Source organism: Dendrobates tinctorius, unplaced genomic scaffold (assembly GCF_039654945.1).
Source record: "Dendrobates tinctorius isolate UK_male_01 unplaced genomic scaffold, ASM3965494v1 ptg000163l, whole genome shotgun sequence".
Lineage (NCBI taxonomy): Eukaryota > Metazoa > Chordata > Amphibia > Anura > Dendrobatidae > Dendrobates > Dendrobates tinctorius.
Genome location: NW_027361830.1, coordinates 13,491,283 through 13,513,078, shown reverse-complemented (window position 1 = coordinate 13,513,078; position 21,796 = coordinate 13,491,283). Strand labels below are relative to the sequence as shown.

Here is a 21,796-nt window from a genome sequence, read left to right as displayed (position 1 = left end):
AGTAAGTAGAGTTCTGATATTTGGAGAGTGCATACGGTTCTTTATAGAGCATGCACTGGAACATTTCTCATTTCAGTTTTAAGTGCCGAAGTCCAACCTTAATCAATGGATTAGCGGTAAATGTACATTTTCTATTCATACAAGTACCCGGGACACTTGAGGAAGAGAATAGGTTAATTTGATTAGTACTTAGCCTTGTGTGAGACAGCAGATAGAATCTGGTGCGCGCTCCCTCACGTGTCTAGCATTTGTAGACTTGACAAGATAAATGTATTTCATCTCTCAAGTTGGAAATGAAAAATTACTTTTCTGCCTTAATGCATTGGTTTTAAAATTATTAAAGATTAACCACGTTTGGCATTTTACAATGTCTTGGCAGTCACTGGAGATAATTGCAGGCCTTAAGAAAATATACAAGGGCCGGAGAATTATGTATTCTATGTTGTATAATGGATGGGCAGGAATAGCCATAGGATTCAGGATCATGCATAAAATATAGGCATGTATAGGTTTAGAGGCATACAGAAGGGTAATAGGGGTAGCATGAAATTGATCATGACAGATTAAAGGAGATTACCATTTTACAGTGCCTCAACCATAAGTGGATCACAGGGTGTCCGGCAGCCGTAACCTTCAGAGATTAGCTGAGATCTTTAGGAAATACCGGCAGAATAAGCAGGGGGAAATTAAGTTAAAGTGTTAAAGGGGTCTTAGGGATTGTTAGGATAGGTTATCAATATTTGATTTGTCTTTCACACGGCACCCTTGCCAGTAAACCGAAGGGGCTGCAGCTCACAAGACAGTATCAAGTACCCATAATTGTTTGCATTGCTCCATGCAGCACAACACCATACTCCGTGTAGCTGCGGATATAGCAATAAGGCCAGGCACTGCCACAACCGACTGTGCAGCCTTGTAACTGGTAACCAACAAAGGCCATCTGAAGGGTATCCCTTAGTTTTAAAGAATAGAAAACTAAAGTGAACCTGTCACTAGATTCATGCTGCCCAAACCAAAGTCAGCAGGAATCAAAAACTGTTTGAAAATCCGGAAGCGTGATACAAGAAGCCCCGCCCACTCCAGTTGATTGACAGATCTCTCCCATGTGCCTACATGCAGAAAGATCTTTCAATCATCTGGAGCAAGGCAAGGAAAGAGTAATCGGGGGCAGGGAAAGCCCAATGGGGGGCTGTACTGCACTGGACTTTTCAAACTGTTTTCTTTGAAACAGTGCAGTGTGTCCAAGTAAAACCTAACTGCAATCGTGCTGTCAAGCTGATTCATAGTGCCAATGGTTGGGGCAACATAAATCTAAAGACAGGTTCCCTTTAAATGGTGCTGCCAACTAAAAATCAATAAGCTTTTTATGCAATCCTTCCTGCAAAGTGAAATATGTTGGTCTTTGTACTGGGTAATCAATAATAATCATTCATTTGTTAAGTTCTAACTTTTTCAGCAGGGAATTTGAACATGGGTTGTCTAAAAGAGAGAACAACTTTATCTTGTCTAATCCTGCAAGAGGTCACTAAACATAGTAGCCGATTTTGAGAATCGTTAGAGGTTAATTTCATTTATTTTACTCACTTATGTAGCACCTTTATTTTCCACAGCACTATACACACATCATCACTGTCCCAATTGGGGCTCACAATCCAAACTCCCTCTCACTACATTACGTCTATAGTGTCAAGTGTGGGAGGAACATGGAGGAAACCCACAAAAACACGGGGCGAACATACAAATGCAGATGTGGTGTTTGGTGAGATTTGAACCCAGGACTCCAGCTAACCACTGAGCCACCAAGCTGACCTTAAAGATGGGTGCACATGGACCCACAGATCCAACAAATATCAAATATATTTAAGTAGATCCAGATTATTAAGATGGGGGAAAACTCCACGATCCCTTTATAAAGCAGTAAAGGCTAGAAATGAAACATTAATACACTTTTTAGAGGCAAATTCAACTTGTATAACAGATCTGGGTCCCACCAATGGAACATGCATCTGTCTTGAGAACAGCACCCGGACGTGCACCTCTGCTATGTAACTACCTCTCTACTCTCATTGGCTCACAATGGTCCCCACGCTCAAGAAAGATACCGATGCCACTGTTGGGACCCACATCTGCTGTACATTTATGGCATATTTTGACACTTGACAGCTGAACTGGCGGTGTTTATGTGACATGGAGTCCTCAAATAGCGTACGCAGCAGATCATACGCTGCATCTGGCTTCTTAGGATAATAACGCCCCGGACATCTGCCCAAACATGAAGAACGAGAGCGTTACTTCTGTTTTCTCCTCTATTGAAGCCAAGTCCGATATGCAACCAAATTTTGCATTATAATTGTGAAAATCCTCTAAATCATGACTTTTATAACCACATAACTTAGGAACGCAATGCTCATAGAAATAGGAAAGATCTCATGTATCTCATATATGCAGGCAGCAGATTACTGTGCACATATATGAAGAAGAGCAAGATTTTGTCATAATCACTTCTAACCTGGCCACATATGTAGCAAAATAAGACTCCACTTCTTACTAGCAGTATTACCCTGGGAAGGGGCGGAATCGCTAATACGTTACAAGCCATTGAGCACAAAGCAACAATGGCCTTTTAATTTGCCTTCACTCTGGGTTCTAGACACACCATCGGAGTATTACAGTCATGTCCCACTCCAGGAAGCCGACATGCTTGTCTAGTGCCAGTCAAATGGAAAATAAACCCTTGACAGTTTGGCAGAATGCATTTAAGAATCACCGTTTCACACACATGAGCAATGGCAGAAAAAAAAAGGGAATAGTTTACTAGCTGCTATACAGCAGCACAAGCTCGGAGCCAAGGGTTAATATCTTTATAGGCATCTCAAGGATTAATACGCTGTTCACATTTGAAGGAGGACAGGTCCAATGTGAGCTTGTCTTCAAGAAAAGGGATGCAATCTTTTTCTGGAGAGCAAAGGGGTTTATTTGTGCCTTGCAGGTCTGGCGACAGTGAAGGATTTACTCGCTGCTTTCTCTGTATGGAGGATTAATGTTCTGAAACACTGTTTGGCCAGGAAATGGATTAATCTGTCTTGACCATGTTGTTGTATAGTGGTGACAACAATCCGAATGTTTTGTGCAAACGGTGAGAAAGTGAGATTATGATGTAAGACCACCATTAAGGGAAACGGCAAACCAGCTGAAAGGTGGAAAATATGACAGCAATATCATGGCCCACATACAAAGAGACAAGAAGGTCTGCTAAGCAAAGGGTAGCACAAAGGAACTTGCCCAAAAGTTTGTGAAGACCTGCATAAAAGTTACATGAACTGGACATGTCTACCGATGAGTCCTCCAAGGTCAATTGTTCCACGGGACATTGCAATGCTGAAATTTACTACATTTTAGTTTGCTAAAATACATACAGTATGTGGGCCATCAATCCAACCACTGACAATGGCTTTCTAAAATTCTGAAATACTGGGAATACCTGAAATTCTACCCGAGATCTGGTTGCCGAGTTCTCAATCTGAGCATGCTCCGGCCCCCTGGCGGCCATTTTCCCGGAGGCCACCGCATTGCAGTAATGGATATGCGAGGGGCTCCGGGCTTTCACAAAATGCCGGCAGAGCCCCCTGCACCACAGCAGTGCACATCGGAACACCCCCTCATCCCAGCTTGTGGCCTGCAGCAACGTGCCACTCTTTCCTCCTCCAGCAGCGACCCAGGGACCCCGCTCCACCGCAGCCTGTAAGGTATATTCACATTATAACACGCACCCCCAGATTACAGATTAGAATGAGGATTATTTTTTCTTAAATGAGCAATATTGGTTGTTGACAGAATGAATTGATAAATTAAGATATTTTTTTTTAAAAATCTACCGGTACTTTCCTCTTGATGGACGTGGTAAATCACATCCCTGCTAGCTGGCGATCAGCATACCAGTGCAACTATTCCAATAAGGAGGCCACGATACAGCACATCACTGTGCGTAGAGCAGGGAAATCAACGTTCTCAGGGAGGGACAAAAAAAAAAAAAAAAAAGCCAGCTGCGAACGAATAGGTAGAAGGGAAAATCACTCCAGGAAGGAATTTGTGCAGACATGTGATACATCACGGAAACGCATCATCCTGGACACAATCATCTCAAGTCCATCATGTATTTCTGAGAGGGACACATCATTTGAAGATTGTAGACTGAAACCTAGCGCACATTTTCAGCACTAACCAATAACATATGTAACAATTATTTTTATAGCCTGTAATGTAAAACAAAAAAAAAAATATTTTTGTATAGACACATAAGCACCAACTGAAAATTTTTGGTAAATTAGAAAATTGTTTTAAAGTGATGTGAACACCGATTTAAAATGGGTTTTCCACTACTAAACAATTTATGGTAATCTGTTTTGATATACAAGTTAGTACGAGTTCCCCTCCGATTGTGTACAGCCTTCACTTTCAGGCCAACCAGTTGCTTCCTATCTAGATGCAATTAGAAGGCTGCAGCTGATCAGTATCCGTTGATTGGCTGCAGTGCTCACGTGATGTGTCTCACAAGATATTGATGCCAGGAAACCTATGGGGGACCGATCATGATTGACTAGTTTAGCAGCGGAGAAATCCATTATGTGGAATCTAATTTTCTAAAAGCATTTTTCTTAAATGACGGAGCCTTTCAGACAAAGGTATACCTGGCTGTAATCATGTAGTCAGGCTCTGTTCATGCTGCTGGCAGTTTGGGCAACACGAATCGGGTGACAAGTTACCTTTAATGGTTTTTTGGACTAATCATTACTACATATAATCACATACTTCAACTTTATTTCCTACTAGCTGAAGAGCCCGGCGCTGCCCGGGCATAGTAACTAACTACGGTTAGTTATAACAAATTATAATGAGTATACCTCTATATATATTTCTGAATGTGTGTGTGTGTGTGTGTCACCAACCAATCACGAAGCATCTTTCATTTCACCAGAGCTGTGTAAAAGAAGATGAGCTGTGATTGGTTGCTATGATCAACAGCTTTCCTTGCAACCAATCACTAAGCATCTTTCATTTCACCAGAGCTGTTTTGGTTGCTATGAGCAACAGTTTGCCCTCTCCAGAAAACACCTCAGCAGACACTGACATGGTAGGAGAAATCTAGCATTCCTGGAAATATAAGCTCCCAGCCATTGTCTGCCCCCCAAAAAGGAGCAGAGAGCACAGGACAGAAATGAATCACCCCTTCCGTGCCCATAAACACATCCTCCAACCCATAGGCACATCTTCCCTCTTTAAAGGGATCATTGGTATGGAAGTCAGGGCAAATCCCTCAGCGCTCTGATACTGACCCCAGGCTTCTATTAAAGGGATCATTGGTATGGAAGTCAGGGCAAATCCATCCAGCGCTTTGGTACTGACGCCAGGCCTCTCTTAAAGGGATCTCCGGTACGGAAGTTAGGGCAAATCCCTCAGCGCTCTGATTCTGACCAGAGGTTTCTATTAAAGGGATCATTGGTAAGGAAGTTAGGGCAATTTCCCTCAGTGTTCTGGTTCTGACCCCAAGCTCTCTTAAAGGGATCCCCAGTATGGAAGTCAGGTCAATTGATTTCAAATGCTCTGGTACTGACCCCAGGCCTCTCTTAAAGGGATCTCCTGTATGGAAGTTAGGGGAAATCCCTCAGCGCTCTGAATCTGACCCCAGGATTCTATTATTAAAGGGATCATTGGTATGCAAGTCAGGGCAAATCCACTCAGCGCTCTGGTTCTGATTCCAGGCCTCTCTTAAAGGGATCCCTGGTATGGAAGTTAGGGCAATTCCACTCAGCGCTCTGGTTCTGACCCCAGGCCTCTCTTAAAGGGATCCCCAGTATGGAAGTGAGGGCAAATCCACTCTGCGCTTTGGTACTGACCCCAGGCCTTTCTTAAAGGGATCTCCTGTATGGAAGTTAGGGTAAATCCCTCAGCGCTCTGGTTCTGACCCGAGACTCCTCTTAAAGGGATCTCTGGTATGGAAGCTAGGGTAAATCCCTCAGAACACTGATTCTCACCCCAGGCTTCTATTAAAGGGATCATTGGTATGGATGTTAGGGCAATTACACTCAGTGCTCTGGTTCTGACCCCAGGCTGATGGGATGATGTGGGATATTAGGGGTAGTAGTATGGTGGCTCTGGCTGACGGGACGATGTGGGATATTAGGGATAGTAGTCCGGTGGCTCTGGCTGACGGGATAATGTGAGATTTTAGTAGTCCGGTGTCTTTGGCTGACGGGACGATGTGGAATATTAGGGGTAGTAGTCCGGTAGCTCTGGCTGATGGGATGATGTGGGATATTAGGAGTAGTAGTCCAGTAGCTCTGGACGACGGGATGATGTGGGATATTATAGTGAATGTGGCTATGCGTAGTGGGCAGGGCTATACACGCAGCTTTATATATATATATATATATATATATTCATTCATTATAATTTGTTGTAACTAACCATAGTTAGTTACTATGTCCAGGCAGCGCCAGGCTCTTCAGCTAGTCTATATACACTATAAAGCAGAGTGTATAGCCCCGCCCACTCCTCATAGCCACATTCACCATAATATCCCACATCATCCCGTCAGTCAGAGCTACCGACTACTACCCCTAATATCCCACATCATCCCGTCAGCCAGAGCCACCGGACTACTACCCCTAATATCCTACATCATCCCGTCAAAGCCAGTAAAAGTAGAATAGTGAAATTGCACAGAAACATGGTTCACTAAGATCCCAGGTTTTCTACTGATCAGGCTGATATTCTCACTTATCTGCCAGCATAAATATCACAGTCATGCTTTTCACCAATGGACAGGCACAAACCTTATACATTAGTACAGTAGAGAAACGTTCATATACATTTTCATGCACCACCAACTGGAATTTGTCCGGCTGAGTTGCTCATGGATGTACAGCATCTGCATGCAGTATAGTATCATATTTAATGGGTTGTTATGGGAAAAGCATTACGTGTTATATGGGTATATTCAGGTAAATTATGGGGAAAGTAGCACTTTAAAAAAACACAGCATCAGAGCACAGTAACACATCAATAATGCATAAAAGTGTGAGAAAATATTAAATCCACATGACATTTAATATGTGCACTTTCCTACATTCATGTGTGTCACTTAATGATACCACACGGGAGGGGGGGGATTCATTTCTGTCATGTACTCACTGCTCCTTTCTGGGGGACAGACGATGGTTGGAGCATATGTTCCTGGGGATGCTAGATTTCTCCCACCATGTCAGTGTCTGCTGAGGTGTTGTCACGTGTGAAAACTTGCGCATAGCAACCAATCACAGCTCAGCTACTTTTAACCAGCTCTAGTGAAATGAGAGATGCTTAGTGATTGGTTGCAAGGAAAACTGTTGGTCATAGCAACCAATCACAGTTTAGCTTCTTTTGCACAGCTCTGGTGAAAAGAAAGATGCTTCGTGATTGGTTGGCGATACACACACACACACATTGATTTTTATATATAAAGATATACAAAAATATAAAGCAAGAAACAAATCAAAGACTATAATGTGATATGGTTTGGCAAGAAATGCGATTTACTTGCTCAAGCAATGCGTCATCTCAAAATAGACCACATGCCTTGTAAGAATGAACAGGAACAAGAGATATTGGAGAGACTCACCTGCAACAAACAGCGCTCCTTAAACACATATCCAATTAGTCTATCTAAATGCATGAGGCATTTATGATAGCGAATGTGATGGGTCAGCACTGGCAGCATCATTGCATGCTAACAAAAAGAAAAAAATATATATTAAACCATCAGAGATTAAAAAAAAGTCCCTACCAGAATAAGAATGGCATCTCCAGAATGGCAGACAATTATTAGAGCCAGCGACTGAGAGGACATGCTAGATTAGTTTTGGAGAGTCCAAGCCCTTGAAACTTGTATACATAAAAAGATACACAGCAGCTTGCAGTTGTATTCGCACTCCTAAAAAATTGGATTTTTTTTTTAAACAGGCTTCACTTACACCATGGAATACAATTAGATGCAGCGACCAGAAAGGCAATGCATAATGATGAAGTACACAATAGTAACGCCAGAGAGAAGCCTACACAGATGGCCTGGTTGTCATCATGTCACCCACTTAGAGGCCCTGGCAGTCAGAATTTGTATGACCCAGCCAAAGTTATCGAAGGAGGCAAAATTGGTAATAATTGCGTCCAAATATATATATCGGTCTGGCCACACATCGGCTCTGTAGGTGCAGAAGGGAACTGACTGCTCCAGTATTAGGCTTGACGGTAATCAGACCTGAATAAGGTGACTGAAGTGCAATTAGCCGGTCTTTTACAACGCTTACCCAGGCACTTCTGCTGAAACGCAGTGCTTCATTTCTTCAATCAGCAGTTCCTACTGAATTTTCTACAGCTGAATAAAACATTGGTTTTCTGGTCAGCATGCTGCAGCGTCCTGACAGCGCTCAAATGTCGGCTATTATTATAGACAAGACGTAGAGGTGCCACCTCAGAAGAAATAACAGTGACTGGCATGGTGTTTCACTGGTTAACAGTGCAGCAAAGAAGTTCCACGCTGCAGTCTAAGATGAAGGGAATCGGAGAACGAGATAAACACCTCAATCAGAATTACAGTATAAAATAAGATGCTGCTCTGCCAAGGTCCTGGTTCTCACAAGACAGAATTTTTTTTCGGTCCTGTCTTAAAGGGACTGTCTCTAGACTGATTTTCAGTAGCACAATGCTCCTCTGCCTCCTGCTTGCCAGGGGAATGTGTGCTCCTGAAGGACTAACAGGAAAGACCGTACGGCTAAGAATGTACTACACCTAAGCGATGTAGAAGGAGCAGAAATGATCAGATTGGAAAAGAAACATATCAAACTTTATTATTATTAATATCCATATCCATACACATATAAAGAATACAAGAAACAGGATAACGAGAACAGTGGATATACACATTTGGGATAAGTCAGAAAAGCACCAGAAGACTAAATACCCGAATATTAAATATCCTAGATACCATGCTATGTGTCTGAGAAACATCAACATAATACTAGTGGCTGGCAATTCATGTGACATATGAAGAGAACAACATAACTATCATGTATTGATCATATAACATGCACAAAAGTATTATAAAATAATGCTGGTGTCAATGTGGCTTGTAAGGAATAAAATCACGCAAACAGTGACAATTGTAATGTCACAGTGAAATCAGCATATGAACAGCACTAAAGTGAAATTATGAATAAAGTTGGTCACATGTACAGTGCTGTGCAAATTAATTGGGACAAAGCATTTTTTTAAGTAAAATCGTAAGTTGGTTACCAGTCAGTGATTCTAACCAGTTTTAACTGCTTTGAACAGGCACTCACACCTGTTCAAAGCAGTTAAAACTGGTTTGAATCACTGACTGGTAACCAACTTACGATTTTACTTAAAAAAAATGCTTTGTCCCAATTAATTTGCACAGCACTGTATGTAATAGTGACAATGACATGTGGCAGAGTACCTTGACGAGCGTTTCACCACTACCTGTGGTTTCATCAGGTGGTATAAGATGCTGCTCTGTTAAGATCCCGTTTCTCACAGGACATAAACGTGTTTTTTTTTGTGTGTCCTATCTTAAAGGTGTTGTCTCTTGATTGAAGGATTAACAGTTAAAACCACATGGCTTATAATATGTTCATGCGGGCCGAGCAGCAGCACTAACGACCGATTAGCAATTGATTAAGCAATCGGCCGTCATTTAGTAGCCTGTTCACACAGGCAGACCGCAGTAAACGATGTGCACTGAAAGATCTGTAAAAGATCATTCAGTGCGCATAGGCCACCATCTTCTGCACCCCACAGAATTTCTATATTCATGAACAGTGATAAATGCCAAACCTGGCTCCCCTACATTGCAGTACATGGAGTAGCTTTGTGGAATACCCTGTATTATCTGCAATAAGCAGCGTACCATTAAGGAAGAAAGTCAGTAGTGATCCAATATATCTTCTTTAATGTCCCGTTAAATAGAGGGACCATTAATTCCCAAATCCGTGGAGTACTATCCAAAGTTAATCTGAATATTTTATATCCTTCTACTCATTCCAGCCAATGACTCTTCAACACTTTGTCTCTAAAAACGCCACTAATCTTCTAGCCTCAGATCCCAATCACAGGAGTAAATGTTAGATTTCTCCTTTTAGAGTAATTCATGGAGGAGAAGATGTGTGCTAACTCATTATTAAGAGCTCTCCTGTTGCCAATACTATCCATAGTGATATTTCTCCGACAGCAAAGAGGTTTTTGGACGTTCATTTGCAGAATGCGTACGTTTATTCCAAGTTATGGAACGAAGAGCGACAAAGTGGATATTACATGTCTGAACGCTTCCCCTTTATGGCGACTCCAGTGTATACAGCCAAGAACAATAGGGCTTTATCAGCCTGACTGGGTTCATGGGCCCGCCACACAACATCTCCAGCGAAGTGTTGGCTATGTGTCTCCATGGTATACAAGACTAGACTGCAAAGTGCAAGGCTGGTCTGACTGTGGCCATGGGACTAGCGGAGAACCTTCACATTGATAGTATGGAACGGATGGATCAAATATATTACATGATCGTTAATAACGGAGAAAATCCACTACATTACTGGTAAAATAGTGCGGCTAATTAATAAGCTACTTAAAACCTGCCCATCGCAATCGATATTTCCATATGCCGGAAGCTCAATAGCTCTCACTTAAAGTAATCATTAATAACTACAGAAAATTCCATTGCTTACAGTAGATCCGAAGACATCATTTTTCATTCGATTCCCATTATGCTAGTTTTGTACATGGTCTTTAAAGGGAATGTGTCATTGCAAAATTAGCTATTGTTTAAATCAGGTTTTGTATTAAATGTAATGTTAAACATTTTTGTCAATTTTTTAGGCCATTTCACCAAATTTTACATGTTGAGCTGGACACTGGATGTAATAGTGGCTGCAGAGCGGAATAAAGAGCTTTTTTTTTCATTTCATCGCTCTGTTGTGGAGATATTGGCAATCAAAGTATTGGCACCTAGTAGTGAGTTAACACCAGTTGGCCTTAGCTAAAGTTATCAGATAGTTTTCACTGGGCGCCTGAACTTTTGTTAAGTCTAAGGCCCCCCGTCACATATAGCGACGCACCAGCGATCCCGACAACGATATGACCTTGTCAGGATCGCTGGTGTGTCGCTACATGATCGCTGGTGAGCTGTCAAACAGACAGATCTCAGCAGCGATCAGGACCAGCGACAACACGGGTAACAAGCGGCGCGTCGCTTAGTTACCCGCTGTGTACCTTAGATACCAGCGTGCTGGTATCCAAGGTAAACAGCGGGTTTCTAAGGTAAACAGAAGGTCCAGCTCACTGATCGCTGGTCTCCCGCATGTCACACGCAGCGATGCGTGCTGGCCAGCGGGAGACCGACGATCAAAAAAATGTCCAGGGCTTTCGAGCACGATCAGCGATATCCGGCGGGGGGGTGGTCGCTGATACGTGTCACACACAGCGATGTCGCTGGTGAGATCGCGGTTGCGTCACAAAACTTGTGACTCAGCAGCGATCTTGCTGTGTGTGATAGGGGCTTAAGGGTCCTGTTACACATAGCGACGCTCTAGCGATCCCGACAACGATACGACCTGGTAAGGATCACTGGTACGTCGCTACGTGATTGCTAGTAAGCTGTCAAACAGGCAGATTTACCCAACGACGCAGCAATGATCCAGCGATCAGTATAACGACCTCGGTGGTCGTTGGAACCTTGTCACACAGCTTCTATTCTGACGACTCCCGCCTGCGTCCCTGAGTTCTGAGTTGCCAACGAGGTCACTCATCGGTGTCAAACACAGCAATGCATGCTGGCCAGCGGGACACCAGCGATTAAAAAAAGGCCGAGGACATTAGAGCACGATTAGCGATATCCAAGCCGGGGGGGGTGTGGTCGCCGCTATGTGTCACACGTAGCGAGGTCGCTGTTGCGTCACAAAATCTGTGACGTTTCAGCGATCTCGCTATGTGTGAAATACCCCTAAGTGGGTGCAATCAGACAGCACCTCATAGAAGGAGAAAACGTAATCTCCTTAGGTGCCAAACACCGATAGCTAATATGCCCATGGAGAGGAGAAATAAAAAATAACATGCATTATTCTGCTCTGCAGTCACTGTTACATCATTCAACATGAAAAAAATTGGTGAAAGTTCCTCTTCCAAAATGAAAATGTTGCAGCTTTCACAATGGCCCCTGGGGCTTGATTAGTTTTTTAATTCCAGAAAATGTAATGAACAGACACTGACACTATCTTTGGTACTGAAGCATCTAATGACAGTGTGCAAAAATCATTAAGCTGGGAGATGGAGATGGAGCAAGAGCCAGCTCTGACATTGCCTATTGTGAAGAGTGCATCTTTGTTATCTTATGTGTATACAGGGGTTATCTGTCCCTATGATCCTGCATCTGCTAATAAGGAAACTAATGAAAATTCTTCCTGAAATTCAAAAATTCTGAAAGTCTAAGGCTGGTTTCACACTAGCGTTTTTAGCGCTGCGCTTCATGCGCGTCCATGCGCATGCGTCCTGTGCCCCCTATCTTTAACATGGCCAGTGCAGGGATCACGTGACAATGTCACGCGAGCCCCGGGAGAGTGCTGACACTGCTGGACCGGCACCGGAGGAGAGTTTAAGTGTTATTTTACTGGTATAGACATGCCAAATGTGAAGTGGTTGTCCGAATAGTGAATCTGGAATTGTTTTTTCTTTTGTTCCAACACTTATCCATTACCGAGGCATGGATTTCTTTTCCCTGTATATGAATTCGGTCTCTTTAACCAACCGGGTGTAGTCCACAAGAAGACTCTCATAGAAAAAGTTGAGCATCAACCCCACTTGTCTAAAAAGACTATATTTACATATAGGGAAGAGAAGGCCATATCTCAGAAATGGAAAAGCACAGGAAACAAATGAAAACCACCAGATTAAAAAAAAAAACAGCACCAGGTAAGGAATGAGTATGTAGCCCAGAGAGGGTTTGAGGAGGGAGGCGCTCTGCTCAAGCTCTATTAGCCCTCTTCCTCTCACCTATCTCTCCATAAAATCTCTTCAGTACAAACTGTCATTTTTCATTTCAGTGTTGCAAAAATCTGTCTTCACTGAAACCAGATTTTAGCTGTGAATTGAGATAAGCAGTTTAGATGAAGAAGCAGATTTACCTAATAAGAAATATTACAAAGTTGCTTATTTTTATGTGTAATTTTAAATTTATTAACTAACAGTTAAACTGAGATTTACTCTAACATTCAGAGAACTACTAGATCTGCAGTGGAGAAAACAATGTCAACAAAACTGCAGCAAGCAGCCCAGTAAGCAATACATCTGTCACGGGTTTACTGCGACAGAGAGGAGCCAGAAGACCGCAGCATCTGATTTATCCTACTCCTGCATGGATTAGAACCACTTCACCTTCATAATAAACAATGTAAATTTCTTTTAGCAGTGCAGGGGTTAATCTGCTCAGTTGAGAGCTCCTGGAAAGCTTTCCTGAATTAAGGCTCTCAGCTGTACACGGTTAGCCACTCCCATTTCCTATATAAACTAGGCCCTGGCTAGCACTCATTGTCACAGAAAGCTTTATGCTGCATGGCTGGACGTTGCTGGTTGTTATTGGAGGTGTTTGGTGGATTTATCTGTGACTGATGCTAGGTTTTGAGTGTGTGATAATTCCCTTTCTTCTCCTACTTTGATTTAACTCTATTCTCTACTCCCTGATGCATTCCTCTGTTATATGTGTAAGTATATTTGTATGTTTGGTATTATTTGTTACCCCTATTCGTATTACCTTGTTAGTCTGGTTGGTGTACTACTACGCTCATTTTCCCTGGGTGGGGGAAGAGTACAGACTGAGGGCGGATTCAGGAGCTAAGGCAAAGGTACGTGGTTCCAGAATCTTCACCATCAGAAGTAATCTGGGGAGTAGAGCGAGCTAGGGCGCCCTCTAGCGTTAGGAACAGGGAAGGAGCCCTGGTCCCTGAACACCAAGAACAGGAATCAGGGTCTCTGCACCTACGTTATGCTGATCTTGTAAAATTCTGGTGACAGATTCCCTTTAATACATAATGTGAGATAGAGGAAAAAAACATTGCCAAAGAATACTGTACATGCAACACGAACATAGTAACATAGTTAGTAAGGCTGAAAAAAGACATTAGTCCATCCAGTTCAGCCTATAAAATTCTGTGAGAATAATTCCCCAGATCTACGTCCTTCTAAAGAACCTAACAATAACTGTAAGATACAATATTGTTATGCTCCAGGAAGACATCCAGGCCTCTATTGAACCATTCGACTGAGTTCGCCATCACCACCTCCTCAGGCAGGGAATTCCAGATTCTCACTGCCCTAACAGTAAAGAATCCTCTTCTATGTTGGTGGAAAAACCTTTTCTCCTCCAGAGGCAGAGAATGCCCCCTTGTGACCGTCACCTTCCTTGGTATAAACAGATCCTCGGAGAGATATTTGTATTGTCCCCTTATATACTTATACATGGTTATTAAATCGCCCCTCAATCGTCTTTTTTCTAGACTAAATAATCCTAATTTTGCTAATCTCTCTGGTTATTGTAGTTCCCCCATCCCCTTTATTAATTTTGATGTCCTCCTTTGTACCCACTCTAGTTCCATTATATCCTTCCTGAGCACCGGTGCCCAAAACTGTACACAGTACTCCGTGTGCGGTCTAACCAGAGATTTGTACAGAGGCAGTATAATGCTCTCATCATGTGTATCCAGACCTCTTTTAATGCACCCCATGATCCTGTTTGCCTTGGCAGCCGCTGCCTGGCACTAGCTGCTCCAGGTAAGTTTATCATTAACTAGGATCCCCAAGTCCTTCTCCATGTCAGATTTACCCACTGGTTTACCGTTCAGTGTGTAATGGTGATATTGATTCCTTCTTCCCATGTGTATAACCTTACATTTATCATTGTTAAACTGCATCTGCCACTTTTCGGCCCAAGTTCCCAACTTATCCAGATCCATCTGTAGCAGAATACCATCTTCTCTTGTATTGACTGCTTTACATAGTTTTGTATCATCTGCAAATATCGATATTTTACTGTGCAAACCTTCTACCAGATCGTTAATAAATATGTTGAAGAGAATAGGTCCCAACACCGACCCCTGCAGTACACCACTGGTCACAGCGACCCAGTTAGAGAATATACCATTTATAACCACCCTCTGGTTTCTATCACTAAGTCAGTTACTTACGCATTTACACACATTTTCCCCCAGACCCAGCATTCTCATTTTGTGTACCAAGCTCTTGTGTGGCACGGTATCAAATGCTTTGGAAAAATCAAGATATACCACGTCCAATGACTCACCTTGGTCCAGTCTATAGCTTACCTCTTCATAAAAACTGATTAGATTGGTTTGACAGGAGCGATTCCTCATAAACCCATGCTGATATGGCGTTAAACAGTTATTCTCATTGAGATAATCCAGAATAACATCCCCCAGAAACCCTTCAAATATTTTACCAACAATAGAGGTTTGACTTCCTGGCCTATAATTTCCAGGTTCACTTTTAGACCCCGTTTTGAATATTGGTACCACATTTGCTATGCGCCAGTCCTGTGGAACAGACCCCGTCACTATAGAGTCTCTAAATATAAGAAATAATGGTTTGTCTATTACATTACTTAGTTCTCTTAGTACTCGTGGGTGTATGCCATCCGGACCCGGAGATTTATCTATTTCAATCTTATTTAGCCGGATTTGCACCTCTTCTTGGGTTAGATTGGTGACCCTTAATATAGGGTTTTCTTTGTCTCTCGGGATTTCACCTAGCATTTCATTTTCCACCGTGAATACCGTGGAGAAGAAGGTGTTTAATATATTAGCTTTTTCCTCATCATCTACAACCATACTTTCCTCACAATTTTTTAATGGGCCTAGACTTTCACTTTTGATTCTTTTACTATTGATATAGTTAAAGAACAGCTTGGGATTAGTTTTACTCTCCTTAGCAATGTGCTTCTCTGTTTCCTTTTTGGCAGCTTTAATTATTTTTTTAGATAAAGAATTTTTCTCCTTATAGTTTTTTAGAGCTTCAACTGTGCCATCCTGCTTTAGTAGTTTAAATGCTTTCTTTTTACTGTTAATTGCCCCACAAACTTTTTTGTTTAGCCACATTGGGTTTTTCCTATTTCTTGTTCTTTTATTTCCACAAGGTATAAACCGCTTACAGTGCCTATTAAGGATGTTCTTAAACATTTCCCATTTATTTTCTGTATTCTTATTTCTGAGGACATTGTCCAAGTCAACCAGATTAAGGGCATCTCTAAGCTGGTCAAACTTTGCCTTCCTAAAGTTCAGTGTTTTTGTGACTCCCTGACAAGTCCCCCTAGCGAAAGACAAGTGAAACTGTACAATATTGTGATTGCTATTTCCTAGATGCCCAACAACCTGCAGATTTGTTATTCTGTCAGGTCTGTTAGATAGTATTAGGTCTAAAAGTGCTGCTCCACTGGTTGGATTCTGCACCAATTGTGAAAGATAATTATTCTTGGCTATTAGCAGAAACCTGTTGCCTTTATGGGTTTCGCAGGTCTCAGTTTCCCAGTTAATATCCGGGTAGTTAAAGTCCCCCATAACAAGGACCTCACTATGGGTTGCAGCTTCATCTATCTGCCTTAGTAGTAGACTTTCCATGATTTCTGTTATATTTGGGGGTTTGTAACAGACCCCAAAGAGAATTTTGTTACTATTTTTCCCTCCATGTATTTCGACCCATATGGACTCGACATCCTCATTCCCTTCGCTAATATCTTCCCTTAAAGTGGACTTTAAACAAGACTTTACATAAAGACAAACCCCTCCTCCACTCCGATTTTTACGATCCTTTCTAAACAGACTGTAACCCTGTAAGTTAACTGCACAGTCATAGCTTTCATCTAACCATGTCTCGGTTATTCCCACTATGTCATAGTTACCTGTAGATATTTCTGCTTCTAGTTCTTCCATCTTGTTTGTCAGGCTTCTGGCGTTTGCGAGCATGCATTTTAGAGAATTTTGCTTTGTTCCAATCTCCTCCCTGTTGATTGTTTTAGAAATTTTCTTACCTCCCTTCTGAGTATGTTGTCTTGGATCTTCTTTGCCACACCTCATATCATTCATCAGGATAATATCTGGTTTCATGTTCGTGTCTAACATTTTTCTTCCCATCCCCTCTTCTTCTAGTTTAAAGCTCTCCTGATGAGTGTAGCGAGTCTTCTGGCAAATGTCTGTTTCCCAGGTTTGTTGAAGTGTAGTCCGTCTCTGGCAAGGAGTCCATCGTACAGGTAATTCACACCGTGATCCAGGAATCCGAATCCTTGTTGTCTGCACCATCATCTTAGCCAGTTGTTCGCATCAAAGATCCTGTTCCATCTCCTGGTGCCATGTCCGTCTACTGGAAGGATAGAAGAAAAAACTACCTGTGCATCCAGTTCCTTTACTTTCTTCTCCAACTCTTCAAAGTCCTTGCAGATTATCGGTAGGTCCTTCCTTGCCGTGTCATTGGTGCCAACATGTATCAGAAGAAATGGGTGGACGTCCTTGGAACTGATGAGCTTTGGTATCCTTTCGGTCACATACTTGATCTTCGCACATGGGAGGCAGCATTCGTCTCTTGCGGTTATATCCGGTCTGCAGATGGCTGCTTCTGTGCCTCTCAGTAGTGAGTCTCCCACCACTACCACTCTTCTTCGCTTCTTGGCTGTACTTTTTGTTGTCACTTCTGGGTGTTGCTGTGTGCCCTTTTCTTCTTTGCTTGCTGGTTGTGCCTCATCCTTAGGTGTACCATCGTCATCCTCCGCAAGGCCTTTGTATCGGTTTGTCAGTTGTGTGGTTGAGGATATCTCTATGGTCTTCTTGCTTCTTTGGTCACATGCTTCCACTCGTCTGCTTTTGGAGGTTCTCTGACACTTTCTTCACCTTCTGTGACCAGTAGAGATGCTTCTGTTTTGTCTAGGAAGTCTTCATTTTCTTTGAGTTTCAAAGTTGCAATTCTTTTTTCCAGACCACGTACCTTTTCTTCTAAAAGGGCCACTAATCTACACTTCTGGCAGCTTCTTATTTACACAAAAGGCCATTTTCTTATGATCACTTCCATTTAATAGCCCTGCGGTAACATCTCCCCATTCTTTGCACAAGGAAACCAGTTATTTTTAATGATGAAAGCAATTAAAATGGACCTGTCACTTGCTATAAATGTCATATTTATCTGGTGTAAATGCTGCTGTTTTTCTGAATCTGGTGTTTTTCTTTTTTTCAATGTGGCTTTCCATTCTTGAGATAAATTCTTTTATTCCTGTAAATGTAGTTTTTTTTTTTAGTGGGTGTGATATTCAACTTTTTCTATGGGACTTTTCTTGAAGACTAAAGAGACTAAATATATATACAGAGAATAGAGGGCCATGTCACAGAGATGGAGAGGTGAAGGAACAAAAGAAGAACAATTCCAGATTCAGGAAAAGAGTAGCATTTTCACTTGAAAAAAAAATTACATATTCATGGAAGTAACAACTACTCTTTATGAAACAATTTTGTTAGCCTCTCATACACTTCAAAAGTATTCAAGTTTCTTTAAGGGGTTTTCCACTATTAGAATGAGCACTTCTTGATCTAAATGTTTGGCCCCGATAAAATTAAATAGCTTATACTCGCCTCCCGTGCCGGCGTCATTCCAGCAGTGTTGGTCCTGGGGCTCAGGTGTGGTTGTTATGACACATGGTGCCCGGTGCCCATTTAGTGCTGGCGTCACTAGCCCCGCCTTCATAGGAATGAATATGAAGAGGAAGACCGGACTGTAGCTGACCTCTGACTTCCTCTTCATGTTCAATCTGTATGAAGGAGGAAGCAGTGACGTTAGCGCTAATACGGCTCTGGGCTCATGTGTCGTAACAGCCGTACTTAAGCTCGGGGACTGCAAGTGCCGACACCGCTGGAATGGCGCCGGCACAGGAGGAGAATCTAAGTTTTCTTATTTTAATCAGGGCCAAACATTCAGATCAAGAAGTGGTTGCCCTAGTAGTGGACAAACCCTTTAACTAAATGGCTATGATGCATATTTGAAAAGGAGCTGCTAACTTCACATTGACAAAGCAGCGGCTCTTTTTCATCTGTGTTCTGCAGACGTCATGCTAACTGAAAGTCGGTCCCCCGCTGCCTAACTGAAGTGAGCCTAACATATACATATACTAACATATACACAATGCATCAGCACACTGCAATTAAGGAATACATGAACTCCAATACTGCTGCACACGTTAAAAACTTACTTAGAGGTACATAGTTATCGTTTTTTGATCAAAAAGCCATCCAGCCACGGCAAGGTGTACCTTTTACTATGGACGGTCCCTAGCCACTAAATGTCTTACGTCTCTATGTGCCAAAACAGCCGCATGTGAATGGGGCGTGACAAGAAAACCAGGTATAGTTTGCAATTAAAACCTTTATTCTTTATTTGTGCAGTACATATAAGAGGTGTGTGACCTCCTTTAGCGCTCAGTACCCTTATCCACCCATTTTTCCCACATAAGGCTTTAACTGTGAGCTATGCCTGGTGTACTTTCACTCCCCATTCACATGTGAGTAGACAAATCCCCAAGGGTGCCCAAACTTTTGCACTGGCCCATTTTCCTATTTGTAATTTTTAAAATAAAAAAAAAAATTACCATTTTTTTTTTGCCAAAAATACACAGGAAATATGTAATCTTTTAACCGTAGGCCTTTTTAACGATAATTTCATCTTCAACTTGCTTAACTGTTCATAATATCACTTGCTTAACTGTTCATAATAACAGTAATTTGGATCAGGGGTGCCCAAACTTTTACATGTTACTGTATTCATTAGTCACAGTATGCTGACATATCATGTATGTATGTGTTTCTGTGCACTAATTTAATACCAAAGGTGTGCAGGCGCTTTTTTTTATGTAGAAACTTCGGGGAGCTTGCTGTCAATTAAGATGACATAGGCAGTCACTGAGAAACCACACAGTAGAGTCTAGAACAACACACATCAACAGTTAACACAATGATATCTGCTGGGTGCTCTAAGATACTGATGCGGCATAAGCCTGCAGCTGTTGTATACTCCAGCTGTACACAACAGCTGTAATAATGTAGTTACACACTGCTCAAATTATCTTCTTTTATACTTTTAACACGGCATCAACATGGATGTAATGGTGCGGGGGCGGGAGATGAGCATCTATAATGTTTATTTTTTACGGAGTGATTTAAGTAAAGGTTGTCTGAGGACTGGACCAACCCTGTAAGTGACGTAGAAACCCTTAGACAATTTTCATAGTTCAAGCGGCAAAACACACAAAAGCAAAAAAATTTAAGTAGCAGGTTCGAGCTCCAGCTTCTCCTCCCGTATCACACTAACATTCCCCCAAGCTTCCCGTCTGCTGCCTCCACCTACAATAAGAAGCACTGAGCTTGCTTTCAGCGCAATCTAGTGTTGTTTGATAAGAACGGTGTGAAATTGCCTTTGCATGCCGAGGAAAATCTAAATAATTAGCTGCTTCCATTAAAGCGGATTGGTGCGAGTTCGGAAATGACTGTGCAGCTACAAAGGTGTGAAATGGGTCTTTTCTACTGAAGCGCCATGTGGCCTTCTCCACTGATTCTTAAACACTGCTGCTCTTTGGTAATGTACAAGATGGGGGTAGCGAGGCCGCCCTGCTCACCGGAATACATGTGCTGCAAAGCGAAAAGCACGACTACAGACAGAACCAGCCAAGAAGGTCTCAAGGTCCTGACTTATTAATATTAATTACCTGGCAGACATCCGAGCGAATGCCCGTTTTCCAAAAACCCTGGCTACTCAGTTCTACTGTCACTTCACGCCTCATTGTGTTCTTCTGTCGGATCTTCTGAAGAGCTTCCTAGGTAAATGAAAGGAAAATTGGTAGGTTGTGAAATCTCTGGGAGACACAAAGACAACAGCCTATAGGTGGAAGAAATCAGATCAGATCACTGTGCCTCCAATATAGCGGACAGCACAGGAGCAATCCTATTACACCGTCCCGGTGTCGGCTCAGCCCAGTAGGACAGCATCATGGAAACAGGGATTACGCGGACCATAAAGCCAACACTGCAAGCAGCCTGACCACAGTGAACTCCATGATGAGGTTATTACAGCGAGTACACGAGCAGGGAACAGAAACATGGGAGCGTGGCTCCAAGACAAAATCACTGACAGCAGGCACACTTTGCATAATGATAAAGACATTAATTACTGAGTGCCGAGAATTCTGCTGGCAAAGCACGCACCAAACAATAGGCAGAAATTGGGGTGTACGAGCAATGGGTGACCTGCAAATAAGCAATTGTGTCACATACAGTTAATTACAGGGGTGAAAAACAGAATAATACAGCTCTGTTCACATCTCTGTACTTGGGGGTATACTCCAATGTAAAGCATTGTAAAGGCGAATATTGCTAATAAATAATGCTTCACAAAACATAGTAAATCCCAGGACACAAGATTTTTAGTGTGCCACTCTGCATAGGAAAGTGTAGTAGACACTTTCCTAAACTGTGAAACAAAAGTTGTGCTAGTACATGCCAGCCCAGGACACGATTTTTTGGCTGCATTGGGGCGGACAGACACATTAAAGGGAACCTGTCACGTGAAAAAACACTATTAACCTGCAGATATGGGGTTAATCAGCAGATTAATAGTGTTCTGAACCTGCCCGGCGCCAGCATTTTGAGCCCCGCTACAGAAA

General features: G+C 42.3%; 1 protein-coding gene across 3 annotated transcripts in view; it reads right to left on the bottom strand.

Annotated features, from left to right (window-relative positions):
- DROSHA (drosha ribonuclease III) overlaps positions 1-21,796 on the bottom strand; it is a 316,847-nt gene that overhangs the window by 147,376 nt on the left and 147,675 nt on the right. For 2 of the 3 annotated variants that reach the window (XM_073550200.1, XM_073550201.1), the window contains exons 16-17: positions 20,843-20,950; positions 7,658-7,765 (exon numbers count right to left, since the gene is read on the bottom strand). In XM_073550200.1, the coding sequence (XP_073406301.1) occupies positions 7,658-7,765; positions 20,843-20,950 (216 nt within the window). The remainder of the gene's footprint in view (positions 1-7,657; positions 7,766-20,842; positions 20,951-21,796) is intronic. The other variant, XM_073550202.1, reaches the window with a different exon arrangement.